Below are 24,621 nucleotides of genomic sequence, written 5' to 3'. Positions count from 1 at the left end.
GTCACACGCATGAATCACGGTACACATTACTTTGTTCACCGATACACGGGTGTCATGTATACACACACACACACACACACACACACACACACACACACACACACACACACACACACACACATGAATCCCGGTACACAGAGAATACTTTGTTCATCGATCATGGATGTCATTGTCATATACACTTACATAGATAACCTAAATATATTACCATGTTAGGGGCAAATTTACAGTGAGACACCTCGCAACGGTGGGCATAAGGAACCGATTCCTTACCATTAGCTGAATCGATACCTTACCTACATGATAATAAGTAAAAGAGACAAAACCATTTCCCTCGTCATATAAACATTTCTGAAATGAAGTAAAGGTAACATGGGACATATGTTGCAACTTCGTCCAAAAATACATACTTAAATATTCTTTTTCATAACCACAGTCGTAACACCAACGAACTGTTTCTTTGATTGACATCGAGGGTGAACTTTCCCTTCATGTCGAGCAATATTCCAGCAGTTCCAGTCTTTGGTGTTTACATTTCACAACTTTTGAGATACAATCAAGCATGCTCTTTTTACCAAGATTTCAAAGAGCGTCATGCGACTCTTGCTCAGAAGTTGTTTGATCAAGGTTACAATATTCAAGGCCACTGTAAAGCTTTCAAAAAGACTTGTGGTAGACATGTGGAGGACATTTCCAAATTTGACGCATCAGTGACAAAAATGATGTCCGATGCAATTGGATTCTGCTTTATGCAGAGATTTCTATTGGATATGGAAAGGGTTTTGTCGCTTTATTTAATTAATTAGAACCCCAGCTTTCCCATTGACGTCATATTTGTCTCATCGAGGATAATGTCATTATGATATTTATTTCACATGAGCATTCCCGTCTGAGCATATTGATTTGCAAAGACAATCAATTTGTTCAATATATGGCTTCAAATATACCTATGAAAGCTTACTGCTTTGAGCCAACTTCATTGTTCTCATTGTAGTGCATTAGCTCTAGGTTAGGCATGAGAAGAAAGACAAGGATCGGTTTTACTTCAAGACTCATTGCTGATATAAATACAATCGTTTCTATATAAGGTTATTAATTTTATTGTTTTCCTGACAAAAAAGTTGAATGTTTGAATTAAGACTATAATTATTTGTTGTTGCTGATTTATTTCAAGACACTCATTATTTCAAGTAGATACACTTTTTCGTGTGTTTTATGAAAACGTTTGAAGTGATATTAATCTTGAACAGCGCCGAAGCAACAAACAAATGCCTACACTTCGTGTCTCAATTCCGTTGATTACAGATTCATTTCCGATCATGAACAATAAAAAAACAGCCAACAGCCAATAAAATGAAAAACGCAGCGGTATTTTTTACCAAAGTCAGATTTAATTACAACAAACATACAAACACGACGTAAACAGTACACTGTAAATACTCTTAAGCGAGAACTGGGGTTATGACTGCAACGTTTTATGCCTTCTCAACAAAGGACACAAACGCATGTTTGCTAAAAAAAAGCCTTTGTCAGCAAAAGAAATGTAATCAATTAATCTTGGCCAGCAGTTTAACAGTTTTCCTCATTGTATCATCACTTCAGGTGTGAACATTGACGCAGACGGGGCGACAGCCGCTGTTTCCGGAAAATAACTCTCCCTTTCTCTGCGAATGGCTGATTTGTGACTGTGTGCAAAACAGGAGGGTATTTCCTGGACATGTTTTTTTATCAGGTATTACCACCTTTTAGAAAATGGTGGGGGAGGTGTCGTGATAATTGTTAGTTGGGATGTTAACTTTAGAAGGAATGCAAGCGAAAAGGTGGGAATAGGACATATTAGAGATATCTCAGGACGTTTTGTGTTGATGCCGTCTTTCATTTTCCTCATAAAGTTTAAACTTCACCGTTGTTTCCCACCGTTTGTCATGGTGTGTGTAATTAAGTGTTAGTATTCCGTTTCATCTGACTTTTGACGACTACATTTTTCAAATGAATCACTCATACCGAAATTGTATGATTTTCTGGTAAAAAGATGTTACGCGAAGTGAGTTATAATAAATATTATGTATAACTAATAAGTAAATGTATAAAAAGAATGTTTCCACACAAGATCTGCATAGTTCAGAGAAGTTAAAAACATTTTGGAAATAATTGTGAAAGTATTCATAAGTGAATAGGAAATGAAATAATATGTTCTTTTCCATGTTTACGTGTTTTGGACTTAAACATCTCAATTGTAGAGATAAGGTAAAAATGTGTACACACTTTTAAATGTACATGTGCATGTCAGCAAGACTCTGACCAATGTTGAATGTCTTAAATATATTATGAGGTTGGTAAACATGGACTTGCTCATGGTCAGGGATTTGCTCATAGTAGGCTTTTCACCTTCATGTTTACTTCTGAACATAATCATGTCACGACGCCATCATTTGTCAGTCGTGTAAACATTTCTAAACGACTGTTGCACAAAGGTTGTTTGATCAGGGTTATAACATTTCGGGCCTCAGTAAAGCTTTAACAACGTTTTATGGTACTAGGCATGTGAAGTATATTTTCAAATTTGACGAACAAGTGAACAAAATGATGTCCGATGCAATTTCTTATGATTATGGGAAGGGTTTTGTCGCTTTTGCATACACTTTTCATAACACTTCTTAAAAGCCTGACACACAAAAGCCAAACAAGTGTCATATCTCAAGGTCACAAATAAATATTTTTCAAATTTCGTCCTTGTGGATTCTTTACTTTCTTCTAAGAATGTTTTGAGTACCTTCTGTTGTTTGGAGTCTTGGATTTTGAGCTCTTGATAAGTAGCCTATTATTATTATCATTACCACAAGCGTCCTGGAAATGGTTATAATATTCCAAAGAACCATAAGTAAATAGTCTTATGAGTAACTTTACCTTAGAATGCCTCAGTGTAAATACATCTTTTATTTAAATAGTTGAAAGAAGGTGAAGATATAATGACCTCGAAAACATTATTTTTACGCCCCATAACCTTTAAAGTCATTGCTTTCTACAAGAAACCCAAACAATTTACCTTCAACAACATACTCAAAACAACAACGTATTATCTACGTTTTACGCCTTTCATCCCTGTATTCCTTCACGCTGATGCTATAATCCATAACTACATATTGGTAATAATAAACTCAGAGAAGTTACCCAAACCCATGCCCCCATGACCTTCCTAGAAAGGCCAATTCCAGTTAACTACCCTGACTTAACCATTCATACCATAGGTGCCGCGTTCCACCTCTCTCCCTCACCACTAAGCTTAATATTTGAATTTGGATTACCCGGCTAAATCGCTGACACCGCTGTATGAGCTGGTGACGCGGGGGATTAATGGTAAACCTCCCCTCTCACTTGGATCCTTAGATCAAACAAGCTCGGAATGTGTGTAGACTATAGAGGGACGATGCTTTTATCAGCGTGACGTGAGTGGTAAGGATATGTGTCACGGCTTTGTTTACCATCACAATGACTGTACATTGTGCGGTCACTACTTATTTACGAACACTGATGGTGATGACGAGGTGTTTATTTTCACAGGGAATCCGAAATGTACATGAGTACAGATATATCGACTGATTGCATTTCTTTCAGCAGCATCAGTGGAGGCCTGGGATTTTAAACATGTTCTGACACGACTTCAAAACATACCTGGATTAAAAACACTCGAATTTCACTTACTAACCTCAGTGAACATATACATCTTAACTTGTCATCCCTTCAACATGCAGCATTGATGGAAAAATCTGTGATATGTTGTAAAGCTATGTTCTCTTTTATAAATATATCAGACATGATTGTAAGAAAAGCGTTATGTGCAAATCATTGCACCCAGTGACTGTAATTCTGAACAGATAATTTAAGGAAAATGTTCAAAATTAAGATTCACGTACGTGTATAATGTCTACCTTGTGTCCAGAAATTTGGACCAAGAAGTAGATAGAGACCAGGAAAAGATATTTCCCGACGGAATATATCACAGAACAGATATTGTTAGCAATCGCTTCCCATATTCAAGTACAAACATGACATGATTGATTGATTGATAGTTGTTTAACGCCACACTCAGCAATATTCCAGCTACATGACGGCGGTCTGTAAAATAATCGAGTCTGGACCAGACAATCCAGTGATTGATATCATGAGAATCGATCCACGCAATTGGGATCGATGACATGTATCAATCAAGTCAGCGAGCCTGACCACCCGGTCCTGTTAGTCGCCTTTTACGACAAGCATAGTCACCTTTTACGGCAAGTATGGGTTGCTGTAGACTTATTCTTCCCGGCATCTTCACGGATCACATAACATGATAATCGTCACATATATCTGTCATTATTATGATAAAAGGTTGATACTTTGTGTTTGCTATCGGACTTTTAACTATCCGTAAGAAAGACATCTTGTTGAGTGCTTGTTTGTTTGTTTGTTTGTTTGTTTATCCCCCCCCCCCCCCCCCTCCCCCCAGCAATATTCCAAATGCGGTCTGTAAATAATCGACTCTGGACAAGACAATCTAGTGATTGGTATCATGAGCATCGATCCACGCAATTGGGATATGAGGACGTGAATCAGCGAGCCCGACCACCCGATCCCCTTAGTCGCTTCTTACGGCAAGCATGGTCGCCTTTTAGGGCAAACATGGGTTGCTATTCTAACCCGGATCTTTACGGGTCTCCTGTTGAGTGGGTCACTGAATGTGGTTTTACATCGTGTTTAGTAGATAACACAGCGATAGAAATCTGAACCGGCTTTAAATATGGCCATCGGGGTATCCACTAGACACACTTCAACTTGTACTTTAGGGTAGTAGTAGTAGTAGTAGTAGTAGTAGTAGTAGTAGTAGTAGTAGAAATGGTCTTCACACATTGTACCCGTGTCGGGAATCGAGCCCGGGTCTTCGGCGTGACGCGAGAACGCTTTAACCACTAGGCTACCCCACCGCCCCCACTTACTAACGTTAATGCTACATAATATTTAACATAAGATGTACTTGCATATGTGCACGGGTTCACTTTCCTATTATGTAATTGGCATAATGTATAAGGAATATGATGCGGAGCATTAACATGTTTGAAGCGTGTGACATATGACATTTGCCACGTCTTCTGCATGGACATGTATAACGTCAACGCCAGTAGTAGTAGTAGTAGTAGTAGTAGTAGTAGTAGTAGTAGTAGTAGTAGTAGTGCAAAAAAACTTATGGTGATGGTGTTATTGCATTTATATGGTGCCAGATTCTAAATAATGAGCATGCCCAAGTGCATTTACTATTTTATTATGTAAACTTCAAGCCAAGCAGCCTAATACCCCAGTGACAAACTCATGCTGATATAACTCGCTCACACATGTTAGTTATTAGCAGCAGTTGATCACATACACATGAAAAAGCGACGATATGTCCAACAGTCCTAACGTTGTTCCTTTGATACATTCTTGGTGTTTTCATTTAACAAATGGGAACTGACAAACAACGGCCTTCACAAGTTACAAGTGTGTTTGTCATGCGAAAAAACATATTAAGTTCAGCATAAAAACTAAAACAAGTTCCGCATATTGTTCATAGACAGTTCCGCTTTTCTAAACGTCTACAAATATTTAACAAGGAATTTATAACCACCTTCTACTTTCATGTCGGATTAACAGCTTACAGAACTTCGTCGATAAGCCCTAATCCGCTAAGCAAATTTACAATTTAATAACAACTGTTTATGAAAACACTGCTTAAATTGTGTAATCAAAAACATGTAGGAAGTAAACGGATTTGTCTTAATTACTCTGTGAAACCACATAATCCACCGAAAAAAGAAAACATTCAATAAATATTAAAATTCAAACAAGAATGTTTTGTAAGAGCGTAAATATGAAATGTCAACGCGAGAGAATAATCAGACTGGATTATCTGCCGAAACAGATTCCTTTGAGTGTAAAATGCAAAGCTGTTGTGACAATTTAATGAATGCATAAAGAAGGAAAGAATGAAATATGACAATAAAACACGATTTTACAAATCTAAATACAATATTCAAATAAAATATCTTATGTAATCATAAAATTTTAAACAAAAGAAAGAAAGGTAACATACTGTCCATTTTGTCTTTGCAGTATATGAGGAATGCTTGTACGAATGTATTGATTGGGTGTATCGTCTTCACTTCCTCTGTTGGATGTCTCCGCATACCTCGAATGGAGGCTATAATCCTTCTGGGGATACGCTGGGCACATATATTGATTAAAGCATGGGTCAGTAGTGCTCGACCTGGACAAACTGTTTTATAGCGTGTGGTACGTGTTTGAAATTATTTGAACATGATGATATTTATAGGGAAAAGCTATGAAGGGTGTACCTATTGGCAAGGGGTGTAGATACTTTATGCGTTCTATAATGTTCGTGACGTTTACCTTCTTGCAATAAATGTGTCAGGGAGGAAGTGGCGTGTAGTGCGAAATGTTTGACTTATCCTGAATCGTTAGTGTATGTGCATTGGGTGGTTCTGTGCACCGCAATGGCCACATTTTCTGATAAACCCGATAAACATGTAGTTTGATATATTGCGATAGTTGCTTTTGAAGTAATCGATGAAACATTTAATGACGTGGAAATACAGGTTTTATGCTAAAATGAAGGCATACACACAATCAAAAGTATGACACTGCCAGTGTAATAAAATTCACACCATTTTCACGTTTAGTGCAGCATATGTTAGTCAAATTCATACCTTTTTCATGTGTAATGCAGCATATGTCAGTCAAATTCATACCATGTTTCATGTTCAACGAAGCATGTTTTAGTCAATTTCATACCATGTTTCATGTTTAACGCATCATATTTCGGTCAAATTCATACCATGTTTCATGTTTAACGCCCCATGTTTCATTTTTCACTTTTAGTGCAGCATGTTTTAGTCAAATTCATACCATGTTAATGTGTAATGAAGCACGTCTTGATGGAATTTATACAATATTGTCCATGTTTAATGCAGCATATTTCAGTCATGTTCATACATTTTTTTATGTTTATTACAACATATTTCAGCCAGATTCATGTCATTCCTTTCCATGTTTTATGTTGAATGGTTTAGCCATCATATCAATATGCGTGTTTAAAAGAATATTTCAAAAGAAGAAGAAAATGTACCTCAGGACAAATTCGGTATCTGCCAGTCACTAGGTAGCCGTGATGTGTAATGTTTTAGTGTAGATAAAAACATTATACCAACTACAAACCCTGAACTCACCTAAACCTGAACATGCAGTTGTCCAACCATTGATAAGTCGGAATTACAACCATTGATATTAGTCTTCATGTTAGTGTCGGATGCTTCCTATTGTCGTGATCATATTGAGATCAAATGCCGATGCCGATATCCAGTTGATACAGATAGCGAGCAAAACATACTAATTGCTTCTCACAACACAATAGAATGCGTTCATTCGTACTATTTCTTAAAGTACGATCGATCGATTTGAAGCTGCTTTAAATATTTGTCCTATTCCTATTGTTGTGAGGTCACACAATGTTGTGAGTGAGCAAATGAATCAAATGTTAGTAAAGCTTTCAGAAAGTTTTATCGTACACGTGTGGAGGACATTTCAAAATCTGACGCATCAGCCGCAACCATTATACCTGATGCTATTCCTTCATTTGACGTGTACCATATGTTCCCGTGGTTTTGTTTCAGGTGAACACTTGACATGCCTTGCATGTGTTTGTAAAGGTGCCACCTTTGGGCAAGAGGTCCTAAGGTCACCTTTTCGCGAACACCTGGTGTCATATGGAAGGGGTTTTATCGCATTTCTTTACATACAAACTGTATGTGCCTTGATAGTAGCTATCGTTACCCAGTGCCCGTTATGACCCACGTTTAGTTCCATTTAGCGATAAACATAGGGTATCGAGGTACATTTTAAACCGAATTTCTCACTTGACATGTACATGCGTACACAGTACAACTCAAGTTCACCAAATCCTGATGAGGGTTTTTGCAATATAACGTCTCTAAAGCGTCCCCTAAATCTGTGTGTAAAATATGGAATCTGGCAACAAAATGAAGGCCACCAGACCCTGCTTAGTGCAAGCGCCCCCAAGGGGTGTAGACTATTTCACGACACATTTTCTACCAGCATACCATTTTTGTATTTGTCGTACAAGGGCAAGTTCTATTACCCGACATTGATCCTAATATACATGGACATCATGCAATTCGGATGTGGCTTGTGTACTTACCGATGTCATTCATATTCTCTGATGCTCTGAAGAATCAGAAATTAAACCAAAGGGTGTAAGGGATTTTACTGGTGCTTCTGTCAGATGTTGGCTGTTCAAGTCGGATGATGATGTTCGTCCTGGAGACAGTGAACGGCCATAAAATGCCTTCAGGGCAACAGCCAAATCGTCATTGCGGTACTTCTGATACTTTATTTGAAAATCCGTAAAATCCCCATTTAACTATTTTCCAATGTTTTACATGTCTGTATTAACACGATTAAGATTGTCTTCCTTTTGTATTGTTAGCATACCTATCGCTTAAAAATCACAGTCCATATTGCTTTTGCCAGTAAAATAGATTGAGCGTATGGTGTCGTAACAAAATCACATACACTGAACCCCGTTGACGTTCCAAGAATAGAAACCGCCCTGATAATACCAGTAACACATTTCCCAAATAACAGAATCAAATGTACGCACTTATGTTATTCGCAATGCTGGCGGTGAGGTAGCTTCGTGGTTAAAGCGTTCGATTGTCACGCAGAGGACCGGGTTCGGTTACCCTTATAGGTAGTATGTGTGGAGCCCATTTCTGGTGTCCGCCGCTGTGATATTGCTGGAATATTGCTAAAAGCAGGGTAGAACCATACTCACTTATTCACTCATTATTTGTATATGTGCTTGACAAGAATTTCTCTGATATAGTAACTGTCTGGAGTTTTCCAGATTCACTGTACTGTGCTAATGATTTACCCATTAGTCTACAATCACGAATAAACATGTAAACTAGTGTCCAAAAGAAACGATACCAACTTATTTTCAAAATTGTTTTTTACTAAGTGAATTGTCTAGTATGAAAACATGCCAATTCGTATTGCACATCCCAAACACAGCATAGTCGATAGAAAATACCGGGAACACGTGATCACTTCCGGGAAAAAACGTAAATTTCGTGAAAGTGACATTTCCCTCTCTAGCATGTGTTCTGCACGTGCATAAAAACTGTATAAAACGGCTGATCAGACACGTTGATATCACAGCAACAAAAAGAACACAAGTTATGCCACGTTTGACTGCCATCGAGAGAGAGAGAGCCGTTGGAATGGTCCAACAAGGAGCGTCACACGTCGACGTCGCCAGAAGGTTGGGCTGCGCACGCATCACTATCACCAGGTTGATGCAGCGGTTACGTCAGACAGGTCAGACGTCAGATAGGCCCAGGAGTGGAAGACCACGTGTAACCACGCCCCGTGAAGATCGTTACATCCGGGTATTACACCTGAGGAACCGCACCGTAACAGCGACGTCCACGGAGGCTACAGCACTGAGACACAGGATCAGTCGACAGACCGTCTACAGGAGACTACGGCAGTATGGTATCCGGCCACGTCATCCCTACCGCGGACCGCTCCTGACGCCTCGACACCGGAACAACAGACTGATCAGGGCCAGGCGAGTTCGACGTTGGCAACGGCGGGACTGGGCACGTGTTATAATTATGTTCTCCGATGAGAGCAGATTCCTCATCTTCAGAAACGATGGACGGCAGCTTTTATACCGACGATTTGGCGAACGTTTGGCGCCTAACTGTATCCAACAGGTCCGGCCGTTTGGAGGTGGAGGGTTAATGGTTTGGGGTGGCATATGTGGTGACGTCAAAACGATGCTTGTCGTAATTCGTGGAAACCTGAATGCACAGCGTTATCTTGATGACATCTTACGGCCTGTTGTGGTGCCCTTTATTCAGCAACAGCCTCGTGGACTCCTTTTCCAACATGACAATGCAAGGCCACACACAGCAAGATTGACACAGAACTTCCTTGCCAACGCCAACGTACAGGTTTTGCCATGGCCCGCATGTTCACCGGACATGAATCCCATCGAGCACTTATGGGACCACCTCGATCGGCAAATCCGACGTCGCCGTGTGCCTCCAGTCAACGTCCAGGACTTGGAACGATGTCTCCTCGAGGAATGGCAACGCATCACTCCCAACGTCATCAGACGTTTGACGTCATCAGTCCGTAGGCGTGTTCTGGCTTGTATTGATGCTCACGGTGGACATACCCGCTACTGACTTGACTTTGAGACGTGTGGTGTGACATTTCCCGTTGTTTCTGTGATCAGTGCTCTAACGAAATGTTCATTTTTCGACCCCACCCATCTTTAAAGGCTTGTCATATTGGTTGTACAGATTTTATTGAAATGAAATTTTTGTACAGATGTTGTGAAAGGAATTCTCAAAAGCATAACACCAATCCTAAACTTCTGCATTGTTTAGTTTTTCTTTTATGTCGTTGCAAACAAGTGGTATCGTTTCTTTTGGACACTAGTTTATAAAGCTTCACACAACATTTTTACAATAATGTGTCCCAGTGTTTGTTCAAGTGAACATTTGATGAGTGGCAAGGACATGGATATAGTGATTCGATGGGGCAGGTTTGGATCTAGGTTCGGTGTTCTTGAGGGACTTGCGGGTGGTTTTGGAGACTAGGTGGGCCGGGTAGCTATTGAGGGAAGTGAGGGTTTTCTTGATGGTCCAGTTCACTGCCGAGGGCATCAGAGTTGCTTTTTTTATTGAAAAGGAACCCCACCGAGATGGGAGTTCAGAATCTTTTGTAAATCTAAACTTGCTTCATTCAGGGCTATAAGATTACAGTAAGGGCTGGGCAAAAGGTAAAATGATATGGTTTGAGACTGTGAGTCAGATTTGTGCACTCCTGACACCGACTCCTGATTGTTTTGAGTAACGGGACCTCAGAGCAGATGCAGTGAACCTCTTTGTCCCAGACCCCATTGATCTGGTAACGCCGTTCACCGTTATGAATGTCTATATGTAATTTAAGGACAATTTTTGTTAAATCGCAATGATGCGGTTATCAGGAAACTTATTAATCTGTGAGATTTGACTTGGAACAGTAGCGTACGAATTAACAGGGCTTCACTGTATCCTTGACATATATGAGGTCCTTATACTGTAGTTAATACTGTTGTTACCACTTAGGTGTCAATGTCCATATACAGAACATAATTCCATATATGATATGTTTATGACATTGAATTATAAGTCTGGTCTTCCTATAAACAGAAATTGACACTCATGACAACTGAAATTTACCCCAAAAAGTACAATGTTGGTGGTGGGTTTTTTCAATTTCCTTGATTGAACACGCCTTGGTACAGATGTCAACTTCCCATATTGTTACAGTAATACAATATAAATATATTTGTCTCTGCGGTACCCCAACATGGCGCTGCTAGGTGATTAGCAATGGACATTCGACCTGGCAATCGATAATTTAAAGCAATGTTCTATGTTGTGTCAATGAGAAAGAATTAACAGTGGGAATTTATGTGTACAAAATTAAAGCAATTGAATGAAGGAATTGTTCATGTGTGTCTGTATAATACTGAGCCATCTGCAGGTAGGTGCCGGGTCAAATACGCATTATCTTCCTGATTCAAACACTAATACTTTTCTTTGAACTGTTTTGAGGTTGGATATCACATATTTTTATACTCATCCCAAATCGATGCTTTGATATATCACACTGAATGAAACATGCAGTTGACAATCAAGATAGGACGGTTAATATTACAAGTATTTATATGTTTTTTCTTGACTCTGTCAATAGTCATAGATTCACTTGCCACACACACACACACACACACACACACACACACACACACACACACACTCACTCACTCACTCACTCAAACACTCACTCACTCCCTCAAACACACATACATACATACAGCTTGTTATAATGTTTATGTATTACAACAGAGCCTCGCCCTGTGCCTGGAGACCCCCGAATCTATCACGAAAACATTCAAATTCTTTTCATATTATTTTTTTCATGTCGCAAACGTGCTAAAGCGAAAATAACAAAAATAGCTAAACATAATATTTAACATTTGAGAAAGGTTTCAGAAGTATGACAGCGCATTAACTGTAAACTGCGTCGGGTGATTCTCCACAATATTTGCATCTGTCGTCGTTTCGACAACAGTGGATTGCAACGCCGCAACGTGCACACGAAGCAATGACAGGCATTTGGATGAAAGAACCGTTCAAGGAGTCAATATTCCTCTGGCGACACCTGTATTCAAAGCAGTATCGGGGTACACCTTTTGTCAACAGCAGGTTGAATAACAGGCTATTTCGACAAAATATAAACACTTAATCTTAACTTTTCGTTTGTTTAACATTGATTTCCTTCTCTAAATGAGACCCTTTGATTGCAGAACATGCATTAAGATGGTGATATTTTGGGCTAACCGGCTCTTTTAATCAAGCATGTTTTTCATTATTTGTGTGTCTGTTGCACTCTTTGGGGCGTATGTATTAAAAGCTATATTTTAATTAGAGTTCGGGAAAATTAAAAGTGTAGAATAGAATTCCTTTAAAGCCGCAATGAATCGTTAAAAACTATTACTTAAAGTATCACCTGTGCAATTGTTTTTTTATTTGATTAATTGCAAGCCTGTGTTTGTGAATACTCGCGAATACAGAATTATAATGATTATAACTCCCAATCATCAACTATAATATATATTGAACAGCATAAATTTCTTTGTTTTCATTTTAATTTTAGAATTCTGGTTTATGACAATAAGTTAAAAAAGTGCTCACTGTGTTTTTAACGGCTCTCTTCATACATTCGATGTGCTGGATCTCACATGTGTTACACGTGGAACATTAACTGCAATTGTACATTACTTCCTTTGTAAAATTTGATAACGATGGTGTCTTGTTGCTTGTCCTGCACCTATTTATGATTTTAAGTGGTGATATGGTTACAGAGAAAACATCAAAAGTTGGTGAAATTTACTGGTCAATTAGACATGGGAAACTTCAGGTGAAGGTCTCCAGTTGTTTGTTTGGTCACCAACAGATCCTAAAGGAGCCATAAGTATATATTAGGTGGGTTAGTTAAAAACAAATTTTAAAACAAGTTTTCCTGAGTTGTTAACGTCAATATGATAGTTCATGCACTTTGACAAAAATGATGTTTATTTCATCGAGCAAAGCCCGAGTCAACATTTATATAATGTGTGATTCACGACATCAATGGCCCTTGTGTCATCTGTGTCATTCGGGGGACTTCAGTGACATTTCATTGACTGACAAATATTATCATGTCATATTGGAGAAGAAGGTCTTCCAATTGATCTTTTTAAGTCTCCTAGCCTTAGAATGTATACAGAATAGCTTACAAATATGAAGAACCCCAGAAATACGACACATTAAATACTATATTAAATAAGATATTCTGTGTCAACGAATAAACAAAGTGTTCACGAAAGCTCGAATTTGCTCACGTGTATTTGGGAGTAGATCATCATACTTCATGTCAGCACAAGAAGACTGCTGTTCAATATTAAGATAGTTTCATTTGTAATTATGTTCATGAAGTTTCATATATACCACCGACACTCAATAAGGGATCGACGATTTTCTTTTTATATGATCCGTTATTCCATGTAAGTTCATCTCAAGTTCACGCAAGCCAGTGAATACAGCGTGTTTCCAAATTGATTGACACTGTTACACGTGCTTATTCTGAGCATCCTTCTTATTACATGATGAACTATCACACTAAGGACGAGGTGCCTAGCCTGCTGAGGTCCTAGTGGTGACGCAAAACAATAACTCAATTTCCAAAACCAAATCGTGAAAACGATTTACACCGACAGCTCTTTGTTTATTGTTGTTAAATGATTTGGAGGGATATTGCCTGTTACAAGTACAAATCAATCTACCAATGCGTGTTGTATTCGTGGATATGTGGTGAACGTGTTGTAAAACTACAGAATAGTATATTTAGGAATAATTAGCACAAAACAAAAATCGTTCCCGTAGTTTAGCTTGGACGTGTATATGTGTTTGAAGGATGCAATGTATGTGTAGGTTTCGTAGAATATGTTTGGCAAGATCTCAATAAATGCGCTATCGTGTCACTGGGTTGTCAAGACTCGATTATTTACAGGCTGTCGTTGTGTGGCAGGAGTACTGCTGGGCAACGTTATGAAAAAAACTTACACTTTTATGAATATAATGTGGTGTGCCGGTAGAGCAGGGACGTTTTTCCCTCTTTCGCGAACACCAGGAGTCATCACTGATTTTGGGTGATCCATTAATATACTTTTCACCTCTATTTTGCCTATTACGCCAAATGGAATCAGTTTCAGCAGATTATCGTGACTGATTATTCTCTGGCGTTGACGTTATTTACTACATAAGATGTCCATTGTAATAGATATATGTACAGGTGACCATTTCAGGAATGTACTCATCAAACTGCGAATGTTCCATAAGAAGGACTACGTTCTTACCGGATAAATGTTAAATTGTTTGACGTCATGGAGGACACATGATTGGAAATACTAAATTTCATTTACATGCGATGGAGTATTTGCTTTGCAGAGAAGATGCCATCATCTATTGTTTGCTGACGCTGTATTTAAAAGTGACATCACTGTATTATACATGACGTCATGTGATGCCAAGAATTTGTCAAAACTGAAATGCTTATTTTAATAAGGTGAAGTCAAACGTAACAAGAAATATTTAAATCACATTTACATTTATTTGAGCAAAATTTGCACATATACAAAGCAAATGTTACAGTATTCAAATCGGTATAAAAATATTTATAAATGTATAAAACGAGGGCTATGTACACTTTCATAATATTCTCTCTCTGTACATAAATATTTCAAATTCAATGAACATATAATAACATACAAACATAAAACAACGCCGACATAGATATTGAACTATTTCAGAATGAACTATGAGACGGCAAAGATTCTTCAATGGTTATTTCAGAGAGTGAGTGAGAGAATTTTTACGCCGCTTTTAGCAATATTCCAGCAATATCACGGTGGGGGGAACGCCAGAAATGGGCTTCACACATTGTTGTCGAACCCGGGTCTTCGGCGTCACGAGCGAACGCTTTAACCACAAGGTTACCCCATCGCCCCCATTTCAGAGAGAAATCTTCGAATCACCCTGCTATATTTAAACTAAAACATGTACTTTCTTGTACTGAACCAACGAGTTTGTCTCTATTGCATAAATAACCCTTATTACTTTTTTGGAAGTGTATAAATAACATAGGTCGGGAGAAAATATCTTACAAACTCATATCGAAACGTACGAAACACCTTTTAAGGGAAAGTGCTTTAGGTTACTGTAGTACTATTAAGAATTATTATCTCCTTATGTAACCATCGCTATATCAGATCAGAGTGTATAAACACTGCATTCTCATGTGACATTAATCACTCCCACAAATTTCTCTGTTCAGATAGACGTGGCACGAAAGCTTCATCGACTTGAATGTTCCCGGTGTGCAGGGAAGTCACGAAGGGGAGACTACTCTTCGTCCTGAGACATCGTCTTTTCGATATAATACTTTGTTAAGAATAGAAGTTCTCGGTTAATAACAATTTCTGTTTCACTGCTTATTTCTTTCTGCTGCAATTGACGTTATTGCTCCAATCACAGACACTCTCAATAGAGTTCCACAGAGTGGCTTTCGGACAGAGGAACCTGTAGGGTACTCCCCAACTGCAGATGAAGAACGCTTGACAGTCATCAGCATCTGCATAGTAGCCAAACAATCCGGGGCATGCGTATCCTGTAAGAAAATATTAAATAACGACGTCATTTCTGGACCGCATGTTAACGAACGCTCGATAACTAGTTTTTAAAATATTGCATTTAATATTATCTTTCAATTGCATAATGGATAAGGACAGAACATTGTTGTGATTTAAGTTTAAATTCATGTTCACTTAACAAAACGTTTAAAAATCAGAATCAAAACTTTTGTTCAGCTGCATTTACAGTTTGAATTATATGTGACGACTGACAACAACTACATCAGGTTAAAATGCACATAACTCACTTACCTCCATACATGTCTACATGAAAATAAAACAGGCATTAAGCATAACAAAAGCATTGATGTGTTTCCGTAGTTTTCGTCAAGCATCAAGCCTAGTAGATTACGTGCTGCATCATTGACAACAATATTCCTGATTCATTTTTATTCATAATTAATTATGTACTAATAGCTAAAAAATATCTATATAATTACATTACGTCATCGAGTTATAATTACATCTCACCCTCGAGTAGTTTTCACACTTGTCCTTGATTATTAATGCTTTTTAAGAAATTATTTACAGCAACGCCACAGCAAGCTGATACAGAGCGAAATGATCGCAGCTTACCATTTGATTGGTAGAATATCTGTGGTAGAGTCGGCTCGGACCAAACAGTCTTTTGTCTGACACCGACGGATGCAGCCAGACTATTTGGACCGTCGGTAAGGCTTGGGACAGCAACTGTTTTCCTATCAGCAGCAGTGAAACTCTTGTCAAAGTCTTTAGCATCTACAGAGTTGTGTTGAAACTTGTTGTCTGACCATGATGTCTGGTCAGCAAGTGAATTGTAATATCCTGGCTGTGCCGACAACATAAAGTCTTGTGTAGCGGCGGTATTGGCTGGGCTGTCAGCACTGGCGAGCATGTTATGCCCCTGGTGTTTACTTGCGTCGTTGAAATGATCCCCGGCAAGGAATCTTGGGTTTGTCTTCAGAGAATCCATTCCATAATCTGTCATTTCCCCGGTAGCATAATCGACGTTGTTGGCATCATATGCACCGTACTGATCTGCGTCTTCGTATCTATTATAGGCAGAATCGTGTTTGTTGGTGCCGGTCAGATCTTCAAGGTTGTAAACGTAGTCGTATTCTGAAGGTGTTGCTGGGTAGGCTTCAGTGGAGACCTCGGGTGTTGTTTCCATTGTAATGTCGAACGTCTTGTTCACTGTCGTGTTGGTGTTGTCAGCAGCTTCTTCTTGAACATAATCTGAGGATGTGCTCACGTGGAAAGACGAGGCGTCATCAGTTGAGTCATCATATTCATACAGGCTGTCAGTCATCGGGATGGTCTTTCCCGGAGTCCAGAAATAGTCAAGGGTACTGGTTGGTTCTGTATTTGGCAGTTCAGCTGGAATCGCCTGGGCATCGGAATCAGTCTCTGTGATATTTTCTGAAGTTTCCAATACTGTGAAAGCATCGGTTGTATTACGAGCGTCATAAGTAACATTAGTGACGATAGTTGTAGCCTCAGTTGTTGTTGTTGTCGTAGTGGCATTGGTTTCGTTGCTTTCAGTCATGTTTGATGTTGTCTCTGTTGTCACTGCTGTTGTCGTCTGCTGTTCCTCTGCTTTTTCTTCAGTTGTATTGACAGCGATGGTGGTATTGGGGCTTTTCTCGGTTGTCTGTTCATATGAGGAAGCAGATTCATTTAAAGATGAAGAAGAATTATCTGACAGTATCTCGTCAGCAGCTGTGGCATTTAATGGCTGGTATGCAGTGATGTTATCTGAGGTTGTTTCGAGTTCATTAGTGATGTTGAATTCACTTGTGGCTGTAGCATTCATGACTTGGGTTTCATTGGTGACCTCCTCAGCACTGGATTCTGGTAGAGAAACGTTCCGTGATGCAGCTGCTGTCTCTACCGAGGATATATTGGAAATGGTATCATTCACTACATCTTCAATAATCTCGTTGGATGTGGTGGTTTCTATTTCAGCAGTAGAAAACGTTGAAAAGACGGATGAAGTTGAAACATCAGATTTGATTGAAGTTGCAGCAGGGGTTGATGCCTCTGTAGATGTAGGAGTAGATGTGGATGGCGCCCATGTGGCTGTTGTGGTATTCATTTCAGTGGCATCAGTAGTGTTCATATCTACGTCATCTGGAGTGGGTTCAGTAGTGACAGCCTCATCTGCCATAGTCATGTATGTTGACCCTTCAACAATTGACTGAACAGTTTCCATCGTACCTGAGACTTTTCCTTCAGTTTTTTCAGTTTCGCCTTTCAGTTCCTTCCTGTAATGCTCAGATGGGGCAAGTTTGAATCCAACAAGTTCTGGTCTTTCGACTCTTTTAATCTCCTGGCTGTTCATCCGTCTAGCTTCAGCAGAGAGAGAGACGTTAGGCTTCAGGGACTGAACACTCTGGATTATCACATGGGTTGATGGGTCACTCGATATGGATGGGGATTCTGTTGAGGTGGGTTCAGTGAAGGCGCTTGTAGCTGCTTGTTCTTTCACAGGCTTGAGAATATCTTTTGACTTGAGAGGAAAGTCAGCGGGGAGGATGTCCTCGGACTTCATGGGGAAATTAACTGCAACACATAATTACGATAATTCGATTTTTTGCTTTGGTTGACTTTCGACCTATTAATAGTTCTCTAAGAGCGACCCTATGAGCACATTTGATGTTCTCCAGAGGAACATGTCCAGTGACACAAACACAAAGATATTACTTTCAACTTACAACAGAAGATTGAAGACATTTCAAGTTAAGCTCAAATTGGAAAGAGAATATATACTTGGCATACGAAGAGAGAGAAATTGTTTTAATCATAATAGTAACTATCTTATCTATCGGTGGAATAATCTCCTATAATTACCAGGGAATGGGATGGCATCAGCGTTTTGTAGTTTAGTGGTCATCATGTGAGGGAAGCCTTGTTCCTTGGCGGCTTGGGCAATGATGTTGTCCATCTGGGTAACGTCGCCATTTCTCTCTCCCATAACGGCTTCACAGATAGCGGGAAGGTCAATTTCAGCAAGGAGTTTCAGGATAGTGTCGATAGCCTCTGCTTTTTCTGTAGAATCATATGAACCAACAGTTATAGAGATAATTAGATTAGGAGAGGAATAGAGAATTTAACATCACTAAATAAAGAGAGTTGAAGGTCGTGGAATAGTGAGTATATGTTGTTTTACACCACAGTCAGCAATATTCGAGCTATAATACGGCATCTTGTAAATATTTTAGTCTTGGCCAGGCAGGCCAGATGACAATCCATGCGCTCGAAACACGTAGTGCACACTCAGCCAGACCATGCATTGTAACCACCCGCTATCCATTAGTCGACGCTTGCCACGCGTACGAGCATGATATACAGGGGATGCATTCTTCCCCGGAAGAGGTTTCAATAAATAAGAAGCGTTTAAGAACATCAAGAATGGAAAATCATTGAATGAAGAGTGTTTAAAATTGTTTTCCTTTGCTAACTGAAAGAAGTTTACTCTTCGTCGTGGGTTCGATTTCAATGCTCAAAGTGAAAGAGGGGGTGAGATTGATTTAACAGTTATGTCACTGCTTTCAGTTGCATGTTGGAGAAAGCCCAGAAGTGTTGCAGGCCTGAGCTGTTTATCACACGAAATTTAATCATAGCGAATATGGGATCTGAACCTACGATCACAGGTTTTCTGTCATGCCTGGGATACGCATTGCTATCACCATATAAACATAACACTACAGCAACATTATAATTATTGGAGGACGAATTTATACCAAAACCAATATGGTCAATCACCATTACAGAAAAAGATCACCATATTCCTAATTCGGGTAGAGTTAAATGCATAAAAATTATTCTAAGTTAATTACAAACATCTCAATACTTCTAAGTCATGATCATAAAAGTAAGGCTGAATGATATAACCAGTTAGTGTGTCTTACCTTGTAAGGAATTGGAAATGTTCTCGTTGAGCAGCGTGGTAATTCTCGCTGACACATCAAGGGGTTTAGAGGTGACATGATGTGCCAACAGCACCATCAGCAGCGTAGCCAGCAACATCTTCAAAGCAAGACAGTGTAAGATGAAATGAACTGAAAACGTTTTAACCATCAAGGAAGTACAGGTTTGCCTAGCTAAACAAACGTTTGTTTTTTTGCAAGCCTCGTATTGGCTGCAGCTGCCTTCGGAACGAAACTGGGCAATACTTTCCTGCTTCAGCTGTCAAATATGTTGGTCAAACACAACTTGTTTGACGCGTTATTGACACGCCATGCGATGTCAGCCACATTGGATGTTGAAATATAGGCCCCCGCCTACGGCCTTGTTGTGCTATCAGGTTTTAATTAATTAGTAAACAAGTTTACAAGCGAACATATTTACTTCTGGGTTTCTCCTGCCCTAGGTGTAGTTCGAAAGCCAGGATGGATAAAAGTTCCGTAACGTATGTTAACCTGTACGTTCCAGGCTTACACTCATCGCTCAGTGGCTTTTTTGAAACCAGAGGATCACATCGGTTTTCTAGTCTAGAAGGATTACCATCTTTCCCAAGACCGACCAAAAGACGACTTCTCGACAATAAATGAGTCTGTCTAAGAGTATAGGTTTTTAACTTCAGAATAGCTTGCATTCTTTGACCGCTTGTTACAGAATTTAAAGATAAATATATGTTTAAGGTTCAAATACGCAGTCCCACTTTCACATACACACAAGTCCACAGTTTAAAGTTTATCGTGCTATGTTGAATGACTTAACCCCGTCTTTCGCAGTTCAGAGTATTTGCTCATTTCATCTGAATGTTAAGAAATGTTAAAAATGGTCAGTGATTAACTCGAATAGTGTTCTTCTCATACAATAAAAGGAGAAAATCAACTGAGGTGCACTAACATGAAACCTGATCTAAGTATATATCAAGGAATTTAGAAAGTACCGAGCCAGACAAAACGTCAGTTATATAAGAATATTACTGCTTGTTCGTGTCTTTTATTTGAAAATATACATATGGAAATATGCAGATATTAGCTGTGTTTCAATCAGCTTATACACACAAAAAACAATTGAATTTTACAAACTATTCCCTGTTGCATTTTTTCGATATTGTTGTTCTCTAATCTGTGTTCCAGTCAACTATACATTGACAAAACAATAGCGCTTGTGGTACTGAGGTTATTTGGCCAATGCTTGATATGTCCTCACGTGAAATGTTAGTAAAAACAAATTTCTTTGATAAATACTTTAAACTTTTGAGTGAGTAAGACAAGCAGATCCATGCAACAGTTTCTTATGGCAGAATGAGGTAAACGGCAGCTCTGACTCACTGACTGCATGCTCAATCTACGTTAAGATATCATGCCGTCCAGCCTGCTAACTGAAACTGAAACAACTGTGATAGTCCACAGCCCTAGATTGATCGACGTCTATATGCTATCCCATATGCATTTCGTTCTTCATGTAATTGAAAGTAACCGTTTAACATATAGTTTTCAAATGCGTCCTGACATTTCAAAGAGGCCAATATGCTTATTCATGTGGCCTTTTCCTGTCATGAAACTGCTTCGAACGTAAATCAACTATTTCTAAAATAGTGTACCTCTCGTATTTCTTAAAATCTTCCAACTGTAATCTCGAACTCTAAGTCTGTACATTTGTAACTGAATCAGTGATGAGTTATAGAAATATTTTGTCCTTTAATGAATATAAACAGTACCTAAATCTAAGTTAATGGGTTTCTATTCAGCCTCAAACTGTACTTCGGTCCACGTCCTAGATTTTGACCCAACTATTCATAAAAATACTTTTCGGACACTGCGTTACTTTGCATTTAACGATCCAGAGGTGTAATTTCCAAGACTATTAAATATCATCATACGATGAAATTTTATGCTTCCCTGGTTGCATACAATAGCATCAAAGTACAATAGCATCTAATTATGCATAGGAACATGTGAAGGATTCCATACGTCAATGTTGGATATAGCAATTTCTTAATTTTCAGATCTTAATGTCATTAAAGTGCGAAAGTCAGTATTGATATGCGTATATATCAAACCATATATGCAATATGGATCCCTGCAGAAGTATATATCATATAAGTCAATATATATCATATAAGTACCATAAACAATCATCTATAATTGAATCATGAGCCCGTTATTACCAGAAATTCTAAATATGGATGCAACCGTCGGAGTCATAATAATTATGAAAAACAAACAGGATAATGAAATATGGAAGCGTGCAGTATTTAACTCTCAAAGCTAGTTAACACTAGGCAGGCAGACTCATTCCAAAGCTAAGAAATACTTATGAAAGACAAGTAGGATCATATATAAAATAGAATGCAGTTTATAATCCTTTACACTAGTTAACACTAGACAGGCAGCCTCATTCAAACTCTTAGAGTTGTGCAAAATATGTGATCAGATTAAATTACAGTCTTAATCTGCAAAGAGCAGACTAGAATATGAACGATACTGTGAAATAAGCAAAACTAGATATGACATTAATATGTTGTATTATTTCATAACAACATTCATTTCCCTTACTAGGGTTTAACATTTTATCAAAATCTCAACAGAATAAAGAACTAAAATTATTTTGAAACAACTGAAGTCCACGTTCCAAGAACAATAAACCTGAAATGTCTTGTAGACCAAGTCCATATAAAACGTTTCCTACCTTTCTAGTAGCGGCAGGGTATACCATATTTCCAAAGCCTCGAGTCAAGTGAGTTCGCAGAGCTCTTAATGTCTCTATCCCAAGATCTCACTCTGAAATGTAACTTCCACTGAAGCCGTGCCCCTTTTATACCTGCTTCTCGCTGGTAATTACACTATCCCTATAAAAAAACGACGGTTCCCTGTCCGTTAGAAGCCAGTGTTTGAGGCTTTATTTGTTTCTTCATCTGACTAAACAGGTCTATGTAAACAGGGCCCTGTGAGCCGTGCTTTGTTTCCAGCCAGCACTAGGCATGTCCTACGGCTTCCATCGTTCAGCCAGAGCACGACCTTGATTTCATGATATAGTTCAACACCATACAATCTTTGTAAATTTATGTAATAAGAAAAAAGTGAACTTTATGCTTTTTTATCTAATATTTGTAGACATAGGATGCATTTTCGACGATTTGAATTCTTTTGAAGTATCCCTGGAAGTTTAGGCGCTGCATGTCAATGTTTTTTGTTTAATTAATCAACAGGCGGGTCTTGCAGTGATTTCAGAATTTCCTGATTACATATTTCACGATGACGATAGTATGATTAGAGAGGAAGACTGTTTTACTTCCTTGTGTTGGTATACATATAACTGTTTATGTCTTAACCTTCTAGTGAAACCATTTATCACAATATTTGGGTGTAATGTATGATAATTGCTATCAGGACATGATAATGATTTCTGACAAATGAACACTTTTTTCAATTTCAATGAAGCTGCATAGGTTTGCAGGTTGAAAGTAGTGACAACTATTATGAATTAGAATCAATAAATGCATTATTCATATTATCATATTCCTTAACTTCCATTTGACAAATGCAGTGTTTGGATGTGCTGTTATTTATTAAACAATCATTATGAATTTATATTATATCATAACAATTACAGATTACCGCCTTCAGAGAAGATACATGCATCATTTTCTATTCATGCGTCCCTTGATCAGTCAACGGAAAAATGTACAAATCTCTGTGGTGCATTTCTAATTTGGTTTCATTAAGTCGTCACCTGACGTTTCTCAACACAAAATGACACCGGGATTGGACTGTCCTTTTGTAAAATAAAAGATTTCAAATAGTCAAACCGGTATACTTGCATTCCCTTAATGTCTTAGAACAAATCTTCATGTATAAAACAGAGTAGGCCCCAGTTTCATGCATATTAAGATGTAGACTTAAGATGTAGGCTTAAAACATTGTGTTATTTTGTTTTATTGTATCTGTATCCCTATTAGTAATATAAAGTACACGTAAAACCATTTGAATAAAACCATGTTTTCGAAATAATCTAACAATCGTTTATCGTTTAAACTTCTTCATCTGCTTGTTTTGCAAGAACGTAATTACACTAAAATAATCGTAAAATGCGTCAAAAAAGTCAATAAGCCAATCACAGATGAATAACACAATCTGTGCATCACATTGTTTCTAAAAGGTATGAATTTATGTCCAGAATAGTTTCTCTTATTTACACTCATAACATTTATCAAGTAAAAGATTTCAACCGAATAACTGGATCCCAGTCTGACGCTTGTTATTTTTCTGTTAGTTTTAATTGTTTGACAATGACAGGGACAATGAATATAATGTGGTGTAGGGACCGGTATGGTATGTACGCATAACTCAGGGTCACAAATATCAATATGTAAACGCAATTTGGAAGAAAATCATCAGCCGTGCCGGGAATATTTGCAAATGTTTACGACAACTGGAACATTTTTGGAAATTCAGTTCCTATTTTCATAAGTGTGACACACAGAGATGAACAATTTGTACCTTAGAGGCGACCTTGAAAATGTAAGGGAATAGTAATCACAACGGAGCGTCCTTTGGACTCTTCAAGTAGAACAAGACATCAGAAAGCAAAAGACTTGTCAACATAAGAAGGCGACCAACAATAAACAGTTGCACAATTAGCCAAAGCCAATACACGTTTCTACAAGGCGGCATACAACTGTTGAATTCAACAGATTCGGTCGATTTGATGTATGTGTGGAGCTGACAGTCCATGTCAATTTGGAGCTGACAATTTGTAATTGTCACAGTTGATAGATGTGTGTG

General features: G+C 38.4%; 1 protein-coding gene across 1 annotated transcript; it reads right to left on the bottom strand.

Annotated features, from left to right (window-relative positions):
• Positions 1-15,577: 15,577 nt before the first annotated feature.
• LOC139463412 (serine-rich adhesin for platelets-like) lies at positions 15,578-22,559 on the bottom strand. The gene is made up of 5 exons (XM_071244670.1): positions 22,526-22,559; positions 19,792-19,909; positions 18,731-18,928; positions 16,478-18,442; positions 15,578-15,879 (listed from the first exon to the last, which is right to left on the bottom strand). The coding sequence occupies exons 1-5, from the start codon at positions 22,550-22,552 to the stop codon at positions 15,704-15,706; spliced, it is 2,484 nt and encodes an 827-aa protein (XP_071100771.1). The 5' UTR covers positions 22,553-22,559; the 3' UTR covers positions 15,578-15,703.
• Between the last annotated feature and the right edge of the window lie 2,062 nt (positions 22,560-24,621).

This window comes from Haliotis cracherodii, unplaced genomic scaffold (genome assembly GCF_022045235.1).
Source record: "Haliotis cracherodii isolate W230 unplaced genomic scaffold, xgHalCrac1.p SCAF_16, whole genome shotgun sequence".
Classification (NCBI taxonomy): Eukaryota; Metazoa; Mollusca; class Gastropoda; order Lepetellida; family Haliotidae; genus Haliotis; species Haliotis cracherodii.
The sequence above is the reverse complement of the archived record's forward strand: the minus strand, read 5'-3'. Positions and strand labels throughout refer to the sequence as shown.

Excerpts from the sequence above, each read along its gene's own strand:
- LOC139463412 (XM_071244670.1), bottom strand. The coding sequence starts at position 22,552 with ATGGTATACCCTGCCGCTACTAGAAAG. Across the intron at positions 19,910-22,525 it reads ACCCTGCCGCTACTAGAAAG|ATGTTGCTGGCTACGCTGCT; the intron begins GTAGGAAACGTT and ends CTTGCTTTGAAG. Across the intron at positions 18,929-19,791 it reads CATTTCCAATTCCTTACAAG|AAAAAGCAGAGGCTATCGAC; the intron begins GTAAGACACACT and ends ATGATTCTACAG.